At 37.3% G+C, this 13,943-nt stretch overlaps 1 protein-coding gene across 1 annotated transcript in view; it reads right to left on the bottom strand.

Annotated features, from left to right (window-relative positions):
• cp (ceruloplasmin (ferroxidase)) overlaps nucleotides 1-13,651 on the bottom strand; it is a 23,626-nt gene extending 9,975 nt beyond the window's left edge. Inside the window, exons 1-13 of the mRNA XM_002937329.4 lie at nucleotides 13,391-13,651; nucleotides 11,387-11,631; nucleotides 10,300-10,509; nucleotides 9,580-9,750; nucleotides 8,722-8,976; nucleotides 7,522-7,696; nucleotides 6,887-7,026; nucleotides 6,259-6,405; nucleotides 5,354-5,559; nucleotides 3,801-3,951; nucleotides 3,190-3,402; nucleotides 2,841-3,042; nucleotides 695-834 (exon numbers count right to left, since the gene is read on the bottom strand). Of these exons, the coding sequence (XP_002937375.1) occupies nucleotides 695-834; nucleotides 2,841-3,042; nucleotides 3,190-3,402; nucleotides 3,801-3,951; nucleotides 5,354-5,559; nucleotides 6,259-6,405; nucleotides 6,887-7,026; nucleotides 7,522-7,696; nucleotides 8,722-8,976; nucleotides 9,580-9,750; nucleotides 10,300-10,509; nucleotides 11,387-11,631; nucleotides 13,391-13,545 (2,410 nt within the window). The 5' untranslated portion in view covers nucleotides 13,546-13,651. The remainder of the gene's footprint in view (nucleotides 1-694; nucleotides 835-2,840; nucleotides 3,043-3,189; nucleotides 3,403-3,800; nucleotides 3,952-5,353; nucleotides 5,560-6,258; nucleotides 6,406-6,886; nucleotides 7,027-7,521; nucleotides 7,697-8,721; nucleotides 8,977-9,579; nucleotides 9,751-10,299; nucleotides 10,510-11,386; nucleotides 11,632-13,390) is intronic.
• Nucleotides 13,652-13,943: the final 292 nt, after the last annotated feature.

Consider the following 13,943-nt stretch of genomic DNA (forward strand, 5'->3'; position numbering starts at 1 on the left):
GTAATAAACAGCAAAATACGTTTTTCTGAATTAAATAGCATCTCAAATTGCACCTCGCCAAATAAACTTTTTCTTACTGAATTGAATCTGGCCCAATATTGGTAGCAATGGTTAAGAACTGCTCAGCATAAGCAGAAAACCTCTCTTTATTATGACTGCCTACAATTCATCCTCCTTACCTAAAAGGGGCTCGCAGACAGCCTTCACGGTCAGGACATGAAGAATATTCCATCCTAGTTCTGACCACTAAGCGGTTATTCTGTGGGTACTCGTAATATATTACAAACTGATAAGTCAGTTTGAAGTAGTATTTCTATGTCAGTCTGAAATAGTATTTCTTTGTGATACTCTTTAATACCCTGGCATATACAGTACTAACATTGAACAGTGGATAGTAAAATAATGGAATCTTTACACCATACCCAGTAACCCATAGTAACTAATCTGCAATTAAAATGTATTGGTCATTATTTTAAAAGAAACTTCTGATTGGTTGCTCTTGGCTGCTAGACCTGATGCAAACTTTCCTACTTTCATTACATTAACCCCATAAATAGAATCTAGTCATTGGCATGAAGAATACATTAGACATTCAGAAGACATTAGAACATAATGAAATTAATATAGCCAATATTTGTCTATATCAAGGCAGTCATGTCTACAGAAAACCATGAATAATGTTAATGCAATTTACCTAGAATCCCCAAATGCTTTTCCTCTTCATTCCTTTCTTTGCGTTTTGTAAAGGTGCGGTCAGTGTACTGCCGGTAAACTGCTTTCTTGTATGTTGAACCAATAAACTTTTCGCCTTTGTTTAAAAATGCATCTCCGGGGCTTAAAAAGGGGGAGAAATTTTTTTTTTCCTGCTTATTATTTTTTTTTAATTTAATTTATAAATGAAATATGCAAATTACATGATTAGATGGCTCCTTCATAGCCAGATTGACATTGTTTCCACACCCCCCAACAAGTTTTAAGAATTTGGGGGATTAGTCTTTGCAAGTGAAGCAGCCAATTCCTCATTTCATTTATTTATTTATTTTTTTCTTAATGTATGCTTAAAAATACTTGTAGTATTTCTATGCCCTAAAGGAAGAATCTTTCCCCTCTGATTTGTAATCTTTATATACAGTGGTGTGAAAAACTATTTGCCCCCTTCCTGATTTCTTATTCTTTTGCATGTTTGTCACACTTAAATGTTTCTGCTCATCAAAAACCGTTAACTATTAGTCAAAGATAACATAATTGAACACAAAATGCAGTTTTTAAATGAAGGTTTACGTTATTAAGGGAGAAAAAAAACTCCAAATCTACATGGCCCTGTGTGAAAAAGTAACTTATCACACCTGAGTTCAATTTCTGTAGTCACCCCCAGGCCTGATTACTGCCACACCTGTTTCAATCAAGAAATCACTTAAATAGGAGCTACCTGACACAGAGAAGTAGACCAAAAGCCCCTCAAAAGCTAGACATCATGCCAAGATCCAAAGAAATTCAGGAACAAATGAGAACAAAAGTAATTGAGATCTATCAGTCTGGTAAAGGTTATAAAGCCATTTCTAAAGCTTTGGGACTCCAGCGAACCACAGTAAGAGCCATTATCCACAAATGGCAAAAACATGGAACAGTGGTGAACCTTCCCAGGAGTGGCCGGCCGACCAAAATTACCATAAGAGCGCAGAGACAACTCATCCGAGAGGCCACAAAAGACCCCAGGACAACATCTAAAGAACTGCAGGCCTCACTTGCCTCAATTAAGGTCAGTGTTCACGACTCCACCATAAGAAAGAGACTGGGCAAAAACGGCCTGCATGGCAGATTTCCAAGGCGCAAACCACTTTTAAGCAAAAAGAACATTAAGGCTCATCTCAATTTTGCTAAAAAACATCTCAATGATTGCCAAGACTTTTGGGAAAATACCTTGTGGACCGACGAGACAAAAGTTGAACTTTTTGGAAGGTGCGTGTCCCGTTACATCTGGCGTAAAAGTAACACAGCATTTCAAAAAAAGAACATCATACCAACAGTAAAATATGGTGGTGGTAGTGTGATGGTCTGGGGTTGTTTTGCTGCTTCAGGACCTGGAAGGCTTGCTGTGATAGATGGAACCATGAATTCTACTGTCTACCAAAAAATCCTGAAGGAGAATGTCTGGCCATCTGTTCGTCAACTCAAGCTGAAGCGATCTTGGGTGCTGCAGCAGGACAATGACCCAAAACACACCAGCAAATCCACCTCTGAATGGCTGAAGAAAAACAAAATGAAGACTTTGGAGTGGCCTAGTCAAAGTCCTGACCTGAATCCTATTGAGATGTTGTGGTATGACCTTAAAAAGGCGGTTCATGCTAGAAAACCCTCAAATAAAGCTGAATTACAACAATTCTGCAAAGATGAGTGGGCCAAAATTCCTCCAGAGCGCTGTAAAAGACTCGTTGCAAGTTATCGCAAACGCTTGATTGCAGTTATTGCTGCTAAGGGTGGCCCAACCAGTTATTAGGTTCAGGGGGCAATTACTTTTTCACACAGGGCCATGTAGGTTTGGATTTTTTTTCTCCCTAAATAATAAAAACCCTCATTTAAAAACTGCATTTTGTGTTTACTTGTGTTATCTTTGACTAATAGTTAAATGTGTTTGATGATCAGAAACATTTTGTGTGACAAACATGCAAAAGAATAAGAAATCAGGAAGGGGGCAAATAGTTTTTCACACCACTGTACCTTTTAATTCCTATTTAATTCCTTACATCTGAATTAAGCTAAATAGGTATTTCCTTATTGCTTTTAAAGATTTGAAAATAATGTACCCTAGCAGGTGTGTAGGTTCCTGGCCTACTCATTACCTTTCACCATGATGAATGTGTCTTTCATGTTCCCAAGTCCGGTTTGGAGAATAGTCCCATTCTATTTCTTCTGCTGCAATGTAATATGTGTTGGTACGGAATAATAAACTGAAAGATTGCTTGCCACAAGATTTAACCCTGTAGTGCTGTCTCATACCGGCAGTGTAATGGTCGGTGGTCATGCACTCAACATTGAAAACCCCTGTTGAAAATAGATATTGTTTTCTACAGTGTTATTAGTTCCATAGTTTCATAACCACAATCACTTATTATTGTATTACTGTAACATACCAACATGAAAGGAATTGCATCCCATCTTTCTTATAAGAATAAGAATAATACAACTTACCTTCATTATCTGGGTTCATCATAACACTATAAGAGATATGGGGGAAGAGGCTGGCTGTATCGGCCCTTGTATAATGAGTTACTATAGTGTTGCCAGAAAAATGAATTCCATGCATATCAACCTCATTCCCCAGGCCCATCAAATGCCACAGAACCGTGTCTCCTGCACACATATCAAGCCCAGGTTGGTTTCCATACATGTATCCGTTAATTGCTATGAGGTGAGAGGAGAAAACAATGTTTTTGTAAATGATTTTCAAAAAAACTCCCATACAGCTTCATGGCTATATGGGCCCATAATCCTTGGGAAAGATAATCTGTTCATATACATATAAATTAATTAAATTGTGCATTATTCTGGAACCCTAAATACTCTTGGACCTCCCTGCACCAGTTTATTACTGTATTATAGTTATGCTTAAATATTGTAATGCATTGTACTGTTCATCCACAAATATATTGTATTACCTGTTTAGATACAAATGTGGTAATTACCACGTAAAAGCTTTGAACTCTGCACCCCCTTTAATCAATGAAACCCATTACATTTAATTGTGACTTCACTGTTACTGTTGATTTTTAACTTAGTGAAATTATGAAGCTAATACTTACAGTGCATCATATTGGACTCTTGGAAATCTGGATCTTCTTTGTTGACATTGGCAGGGGTGCCTGTAAACTGCTGAATGTTTTCATCCAAGTACCAACTCTCATTTTCATCAAATACTGTTGGCAGCAAGAAGTAATTGTGGGCTATTCCTCTCTAGAAAGAGAAAATGTAAAGTAATTGATTGCTGAATACTTTCAATTATTTCTAGTCAAAATGTTGGGATTTCCTAAATAGAAAATGTTGCCGTTTCATTGGTGAGTAAACTAAGCTGCAATACTGAGAGCAATACAGTGTATAAAGAGCATGTCTTGATGCAGTCTCTTCCATTATTTTACATTATTGACCTTGTATTTGCTAATTAGAGTAGCTGTCTTGTATTCCTGCAGTAAGTTCTGACATAGACACTTTGCTCCTTTATGAGATGCTGCAGAGCACATTGGGGGTTTAGGACGTATCAGAGTTGTTATGTTAGAAGCATTAAGAGTGTCACTCTTGATATTTAAAATACAAACACATATACTCGCACTTCTTCACATACAAGTAAGATGGAAGGCCAAAAGTAGCTCAGATGCAATACTTTTTTTCTTTTGGAGCTAAAATCTTGAGCAATTTTTGTTTTGTATTTTTATAAGTGGAATGGAAATGTCAGCCAACTCTTTTCGCTTCTGATCTAGACCCAGTGACCCTAAAGCAAGCACAAACTTGATTAAAGATAGCCATACCATGGCTGATATAAGTTGATGACTGTGTCTTTCCAGACTGAATTGGTGGGGCAATGTATGATGCCCACCAACTGGCTTGCTTATCAATATCTGCCTGAAAATCCTGTTAGCTGAGGACCGCATTGATGCATTGAAACACTCTGACAGGTCTTTGCAGTTTTTGCTGATCACTCTCAAGATTTTAAATACATACACATACAGTATATTCACATACCTTTACAGATTTGTAAGATGGAAAGGCCAAACATAGCTCAGGTGCAATAATTACTTTTCCTTTATAAGTGGAATGGAAAAGTCAACTATCTTTGCATTTGATCCAGACTCAGTGACCCTAAAGGAAGCACTAACTTGATTTAATCTAGCCATACAATGTCTGATATAAGTTGCTGACTGTGTCCCTCCAGACTAAGTTGGCAGCTATTGGCCCATATATGGTGCCCACCAACTGGCCTGCCGACCCATATCTGGCTGAAAATCATATGGGTTAATTTATATACTTCTTTTCTGACAGGTCTCCATAGGCTTCGCTGTTATGACTATGGGACTAAATCAGTCAAGATTGCAGAGTGTATGGCCAACATTGTTGACCAACATTGTGCTGTGTCTATTTAGTCTATACATCAGGACACACAATGCACATTGGTTAAGATAGAGAGAGTGTAACCAGATATGTGCAGCACAAAAAACACAACATCTACTTTACTTTATCTCCATGGAAACATTTATGGGATGTTGGCAACGTGAACTGTCTGGGTATTTAAAATTACCTGCATCAAGTTTTAAGTGGCTAATTTTTACACAATGACATTTTATTGTTAAACAAGCCTATTTACCTGGTGGTTGTTTGCATCAATACTTTTGCAGATAAGCAGAGGGCCTACAAGGCCAGAATTAGTGTCTTTGATAGCATCCACAGACGAGAAGTACAGCCATACCAAACAATTTAAATTTTGATTAGTGGAACCCACAGCACTTGACACTTCCCATTCATAGGTAAATGTATCCCCAGGGGCCACATGAGAGCCAGGTGAAGGATCATCTAAAATGGTAGCAACAATAGTTATAAAGGCAGTTAATTAGTCAGAACTAAAATGAAAATGAAAAGTTTTTTTTTTTTTTTTAAAGGAGATGATAGTTCTCAATGGGATTAATAGATCTCACTGGTCTAATATTCTATAATGCCTTTAGAAACTAAAAATTGGAAAGTCATTATTATGCTTTATATTTGAGTCATATAATCCAATGAACTACAAGATGCACTCCAACTGTGACCCATTCAAAATAAGCTCTGGCATTTTGAGCCCCCCCATCAGCCCAATAAACAGTGACTGTCTATGGCATCTTAGAGCAGCCCCTCTGGCATTTGCCAGACCCCACAAATTACTTAGTCCTTAATCAATTCTGGCAGCTTAACTGGGGTGGCAATCTTATAGAAAAGTCAACCCCCCACCCAGTACTATACAAATGTAATAAAAGGAACTAAAGATTTATATAATAATAAAGGGCAAAGAGACAACACTAAAACGCTTCTAAAACATGTCATACACCCCTTTTGCTTATGCTCTGATTGACAAACTGCAAAATGCTTTTTACTGTGATTCATTAAAATTTGAAATAACACATCCACAGAATCCATACACAGATGTAAATGGTTTGTGTATAAGTGGCCTCTCTGTGTTTTCGTTTTTTTTATTAAGTAACTTACTGTAAATAATCTATATCTGGTAAAGTTATATACCGTTAGTAAGATTTCCAGTTCTGTAGGAAGCACCTTCCATGTTTTTGCTGTAGCTCACCCCATGAGCTTGGATACTGTATGGTCGACTTGCTTTGTTCTTAAATGTAACCTTCATGGAATCTCCTACTTGCGCTATCATGACAGGACCTAGTGTTGGGAAGATGCAAAGATGACAGTTCTGTTGTGTTATCCCCACATAACACAAGTGAAACATTTCGAAAATAGAATGCAATCAAATATTTAATCCCTTCTTGCTTTAGAAATAGACCCATTGTGAAAATTAAATCCAATATGTAAGTGCTGAATTAATGATTTATATGGAACTTCTGCTGAGAATATATTTAGAAAAGAAAATCTTCCTATTAAGACTAACTGCAAGGCATTGTAAAGCCGAAATGTGACTGTATTAATATAAGCTGGAATAGTTGCAGTCATAATGATACCTCTTCTCCATTTAACCCCTACTAGATATTTTGTCACTCTAAATTTGAGATATTTGAGAAGAAATAAAATGTAAAAATTGTTTCTACCCATAATGGCATGCAAAATGCCTGTAGTTATGCTAGATTTGTTATTCCACAAATAAGCCATAAGAACTTCTGTAGAAGAGGATGCAAACATGAATTACCCAGGATCCCAAGGTGTTCTTCATCTTTAGATCGCTGTTTCCTTGTTGTGAAAGTTGCATCTGTGTATTCCACATAAACAGCTTTTGTATAGGTCCCTCCAATCCTTACTTCATTTCGTTGAAAAAAGATTGCGGATTCACTATCAAGATATTAGGAAGCAGGGAAATATTTATTGGTAATAAATGCAACTGCCTGATAATGTGCTGTGCTAACCATCAGCAGCCATCTTCTAGAATTTTTCTTTTTTAACATTATCTGATAACCTCAGGTAAAAATACTAGCAGAGTGTTGCTATACTCAATGATATGGGATATAAAAGCTCATTTATATAGATATTTCATTTTTATTGTGTAACCATATAGTAGCTGCAGGGGTTGTGAATGTTGTAAGCTCTTGGACCTAAAGGGCCATGTAGGGATAAATAGAAGAACAATAAACTGCAACTTGAAGTGGCCAATTCACACCCTCATGACTAGAACGTGTAGGTTATAGGTAAATAGTGGGAATTGCATTAAGAAACTTATGCATGGAATTTTGCAAATCAGTCCATAGGCTAATAGCTATGTATGGCCTGACCTTCTCCACAAACAATATACAATTCTTTTATAAATAAAAGTGCCTTAGTGCTACCTACGTATCAGGGTGATCTATTTTCTGTCCTGTAAACTGGTTGGTGTCCGTTGGAGCATAATTCCACATTGCTTCTTCTGCAGCAATGAAATAGCGTCTTTCACGTCCTATCCTACTGCTTTCTCTCTCTTGAGCTTGTGCTGGGCAACTCTTCACTTCATAAATTGCTTGCATGCCACCTAGAGGACAGAATCATACTGAGTACCCTATACATTTCCACCTCTGGAACCATACTTTTGTGTAAAGTATTTATGGGCAATACCTCTATCTGTTTTGTAGTCACCATAAAACAAGGATACCAGATGATGGGGACACCCTTATAAAATCAATTACAAGAGCAGGCTACCAACATCCATTTGTTGGAAGTGCCACTGATTTTTTAAAATGATCAGAGAATGACCTGGTAACCTTAGAATGACTACTTGCCCACAAGATATTTTTTCTGTTTAAGAAACCCTAATATGTATTATTTCTTTGTATGCATTTGACCATATAGCAATGTAATGTTTCCATTTTATCTAGCACTCACTTAGTAATATAAATAGTAAGTACAATTTTGCAACAATGCTTTAGCCAGTAAAACCCAGTTAGAGTCTCAAAATGTAATCATTCTTGCACTTGCAAACTCACAGGCACACTACAACATTCAAATACATTGTGTTAATGCTATTAAATAATGCATATGTGCACACTCAAGTGTCTAGTGCCACCAACCTGTATAGGGCATGGACTGACAATACCGATCCAATGTTATATTCATAAAGATATTCCTGGCTGGCTTTAACAGACTCATATGGGTTGCAACTTGGTCTTGCTAAATGGGTACAGAAGGTACTGTTGATGAAGACTTTTAGGCTTTTTAAGTTTCCTATCTGGTATTTACTAAAACTATTAGCCCCATAAAACAGCAAATGATCTTCTAGGATATGGTTCTAGCTGACCTAGATTTTTTGTTCTGGTATAGATATTTCCTGTAAAGGATTGTACTTTTTATCATGGTGCTACATGCTTTGGCCTACCACTGCCTATCTTTGGGAGTTGGTATGTAATTGTTTAACAATTAAAATTTGTGCCTTGTAGTTGAAAATACAAAAATGAAAATGCTAAATGAAATATACTGATATATTACAATATGTGAAGTTCTGATGCTTAATAAAGAGGTGAAGATCTCTTTAAGAATTAAAATGAATGGTGTAATGTATACCTGCTAAGTGGTCATTGACCTGGCAGGTGAGGAGCCATTTCCCAGGGTTCTTTGTAACCATGTGACCTTCAATCATTGTTGCAGGGAAGAGGCTCAGGGTATCAACACGATACATTTGGAATGTTAGAACCTGTCCATGAAAGTATGCTGAATGGATATCGGCTTCATTCCCCATACCAAACAAGTACCAGTGAATATGTTCTCCTTCGCACATTGACAGACCAGGAAGGTTTCCAAACATGTATCCATTAATAGCTGAAAAAGGAAAAGTAATCTGAATTTAATAAAGGAAATAGTTTCCATACATTGTAATTATCTTCTCACTTCCCAAATAGTCAGTTAACAACCAGCTCAAATCAAATGCAGTCTGCTTAACCTATCTTTGCTTACAATAGTTGCTATATAGAAATTACATTCCTTTCAACCAGCTTGCTGAAAGGTCCCTACATCCTTAGATAAATGAGGATCAGTTCTAAAATACATTAAATCAGTCATGTATTGTACACTAAAATCCAAGTGAAGCATTAGCCTGGCTACATCCTCCTCATCCTCTAGAGCTAAGGGTAAAGACACAGCTACTTGTCATAGCTACTAAATGGCAGAAAATACCCTGCCATAGACAATACTGAGAATTGCCTCTGCTAAAAGACATGAAGAGACAATCATTAGTAAATGATCAGCATTGTCTATTTCTGTAGCCGTGACAAGTAGCTGCTACTAGTAGCTCTGTGTGTCTTCATCCTTAAGCTCACGTGCAACATGCCTTCTAACTTAAGGAACCACACTTCTATCTTGGATGGCAGTTAGCCTTTGGATCACAGATATATTCTTCTAGATGAAAAGTAGAAGTGACCTTACAGTGCATTTTATTGCTCTCCTGGAAATCAGTATCATTTTTATCCACTGAGGATGGTTCAGTGCAAAAGGTATTGATATTTTCGTCCAGGTACCAACTCAGATTTTCATCAATCACGGAAAACATCAAGACAAACTCTTTGTATTTGTGCTGCTCTACAGCATTTATACTTCCTAGTGAGAAGGAAAAGAAAGCTCATTGAATGGCTAATACCCCATTAGTCCTTCAAATATTTATTTAAAATTAGTTTGTTAACTAGGTGGCTTAATGATTATGCAGTAAGTCTTGTTCTGTATGTGCTATCTGCTGCAACTAGGCACAGTCTGCCTACTCATCCAAGAGTTCCTACAGCATTAATGCACATAAAGACTCAGGCTCAGACATCATTTTGACATACGGACATCATTTGACTAAAAGCACCAGAAATTATGACATTTTGGCACCAAAACTTCCCAGCATAATTGTGTCTAATTTGTTTCAGAGTGCGCTGATAATTTGTCAGATGCTCTTGACTCTATTACACTGGAATGTTCGGGGAAATGTCACATTGTGGGTAAAAATGTGCTGGCTTGCTCCATAAAATTGTGATTTGTCCACTGCGCTTAAATAAGTTACAGTATGTGTGAACTATGTGTGAGTGGGTTCCCTCTGTTTTCCATAAGTTTTGTTTCTTATTTGCAGTGGAAGGGATTTCTATTGTTCCACTCAAATGGATTACTTACCCTTTTTACAAATGATCAAGGGTCCTATAAGACCGGAAGAAACATCCTTTGGACCATCAATATGTGAATGGTAGATCCTTGTTATACAGTCCTCATCTTGAACAGTTGGACCCTGTTCGCTGACTGCTTCCCACCTGTATGTATAGGATTGACCTGGCTCTATTGCATCATCTTTGTGCCCACTGGAAGCATTATCAGGGTACAAAGCACCTGCAAAAATCAAATGAGTTAAAACTAGTTCCCATAGTGTATCCCTGTGGGTATATTTGGCAGAAGCGGTGGGCACATATAGACATGTTTCCTGTACTTGTATGTAAAGAATTGTAATCAAAACAAAATACTGAGGTTACTGTTTAGCTTTCCAAAGGTAAGGGGGCTTGGAAGGAAGCAGACTAGATGCAGTGCAACATTTGGGAAAAGGCTGCAAAAACTGACCTAGAATGTTATTGAGCTCTGACATTTAATTTGTCCTGCAGAGTTACACAAGGAATGTATCACTGTCAGCAGGATTTAGGGATACTGGGCCACATTTATTTAAGATAGAATGGATAGTTAACACAAGTCCTGTTCAAAGGCTATAAAAGAGATTTTATGAGCTATAATGGGAGCTACCATTATATATTACATTAAACCATGTCCATTGTCCATAGGAACAGTAAAGCGTTTATGGGAATAGTGCTGCGTAGATTGAGTGTTATCATGTTAAGCAATAAAACCTGAAAAATAGACTGCTGATACAGCAATTCTTGGGGTTTATGACCAAGAAACCTTTGTGGCTGTGGGTTTTGTTTTTCATTATCAGAATAGGACGACCACAAATGAACTGGCTAAATGACCAAGAAGAGTTGAAATCACCTGGAAGTGATGAGAAGCTGTTAGTTGGTTTGCATTTCTTTTGCAAGATAATTCACTGTAATTAACATTCCATGATAGATAGATGCATTACAATACTTAGTTCATTTTGCCAACTTTTGAAAACAAAAACATTTGAATATAAAAAAAACAAAAGGAAAAAGCCAGACTTTGGTTGATTTATACAACTAACAATAACATTACATTCATCAAAACCCAAATGTTACTGATTTACCTTCATTTTCCTTTGTGTACTGTACTCCATGCGGATGGATACTGTATGGTCTAGAGGCAAAGTTTTTAAGGTGAACAATAATTATGTCTCCGATCTCAGCTTTTAATATTGGACCCAGATGTCCCAGCCACTGAGGTTTCTTTATTTCCTTACTGTAAGAGTCATCAGAGTACTGCAGGTAAACAGCTTTCTTATAGACTCTTCCAATTCTGTCAGGACCACCCACTAGAAAGGTTTGTGCATCTCTGGAAAGAAAACAAACTTTTTTTCATTATGGTAAAGAAGGAATAATAAAATGGTCTGTACCAACACACTGTCATGACATGTGGCTTCTTAGCTTAGGTGGAAGAAAAATGAAAGGAAGATGTTAATGGCTGCCGTATATTTACAGGAATACTGTCACGGGAAAACCATGTATTTTTCGGTTAATAGAGCTTCTCCAGCAGAATCCTGCACTGAATCAGGTTTTCAAAAGAGCTAACAGATTTATTTATATATAATAATTTTATAATTATACATGGCGCTAGCCATATTCTTCATTTCCCAGGGTGCCACAGCCATGTGACTTGTGCTCTTGTAAACTTCAGTCACACTTTACTGCTGAGCTGCAAGTTGGAGTGATATCAACCCCCTCCCAGCAGCCGATCAGCAGAACAATGGGAAGGGAGCAAGATAGCAGCTCCCAGTAGATATCAGAATAGCACTCAGTATTGAGATATTCAAGTCCGGTTTGTGACTCCTCCAGTTACATGGCAGTAGGAGAAACAATAGGTTACCTGAAAGCAGTTTTAATGTGTAGTGCTGGCTCCTTCTGAAAGCTCAGACTCAGGCACAATGCACTGAGATGCTGCCTACACACCAATATTACAGCTAAAAAATACATTTGTTGGTTCAAGAATAACATTTTAAATGGTAGAGTGAATTATTTGCCATGTAAACAGTGTAACTGAGAAATATACCATAAAAATCAGTATCCCTTTAAACTAACACTGCAGTTTCTTTATTCCACTGTAGACTGTATTGGTTCCCCTAAAAAATCACAATCTCTGTTTTACCAGAGGGTTTTGCAAAAATAAAGCTGGCCATACACGCACCGATAATACCTTAAGAAACCTTGTTTTGTACGATATTCGGTGTGTGTATGGCAAGTTGGCGAGTCGACCGATATCAAAGATCTACTGATACTTGTCTCTACATGTGTTTTAGCAAAGGCAGTTCTCAGTATTGTATATGGTGGGGTATTTTCTGGAGTTCAGTAGCCTTAAAAACGTATCTGCTACTAGTAGCCCAGTGTGCCTTCACCCTTAGGGTGAAGACACACAGAGCTACTAGTAGCAGCTACTTGTCACGGCTACTAAATGCCTGAAAATACCCCGCCATATACAATACTGAAAATTGCCTATGCTAAAAGACACGTAGAGACAAGTATCAGTAAATGATCAGCATTGTCTGTTTTAGTAGCTCTGACAAGTAGCTGCTACTAGTAGTCTTCACCCAGATTAGAAAGTTGAAACAAAAAAGACGCTGCATGATCAGAGATTCCTGACGTGTGTGGGTTTTTAAATATAGGGAATGAACAACAGTAGAAAAAGCAGAGGAATAATTCAGAATATGATGATTCCCTGTAGCTTTGGCTGCCTTTGAATATAAACTATATAAGACTGTCTAAGTAGAGTGTGCAGCCTGAAATCCAATTAATCTTTCTAATTTTTAACTCTTTATACATTTTCTAATTGTAATAGTTTTGAGGGTAGAAGTAAGAGGAAGACCCCTGCATCACAGGAATGTATAAATGAATAGGGGAAAGCTTCTCCAGAAACTAGGAAAGAGCTGCAAATGAGTTGAGTGAGTTAGAGATGGAGCAAGGACAGAGTTTTCACAGCCTGTATACAAGACAAGGTCAAAGGACTACTTCACAGGTGCAAATGAATAAAAGAAAGAAAAGAGTGGGGTTTAGGAATTGTCAAAACATATAATGCTTAATTACTAATTAGTATTACTTACTCATCATCCTTTATGGATGTTCCAGATATAATATTATTGCCACTGGGTGCATAATCCCAGTTAGTTTCTCTAATGCCAATATAAAATATTCTTTCTTCAGCTGCAGCAAAGCCAAGATGTAGAAGACACAGCAGGCACAGAGCAGTGACTTTCATTTTTTAGACAAAGAATCTCCAGGATTTACCCAGAAATGTAACTTCTGCCTCCTTAAATAGATGGTCCTCACTGCTGCCTTGGCGGTACAATCAGTATATTCCAGCAGGAGTTTCATAACACAATCCTACCCACTGCCTTAAGTAAACAATGGTTCCTGTAAAAGCCACAGACAAAAATCACATTATTTTGCAATGTTATAATGGGAAAGGTTAAGTTTGTTTCTTCCAAACGGTTATGAAAGGACTGTGGACCAAGGGAATAAACTAAATATTTAAATTTGCAGAACAAAATTAATAAATATTCATAAAAGCTACAGTGTATTTCTCAGATTAGAAACTTTTAGTCTACAGTCAATAAGCCAAATCTCCAGAATAGATACAATTGTTATCAAAGAAAA

This window comes from Xenopus tropicalis, chromosome 5, assembly GCF_000004195.4.
Source record: "Xenopus tropicalis strain Nigerian chromosome 5, UCB_Xtro_10.0, whole genome shotgun sequence".
Taxonomy (NCBI): Eukaryota; Metazoa; Chordata; class Amphibia; order Anura; family Pipidae; genus Xenopus; species Xenopus tropicalis.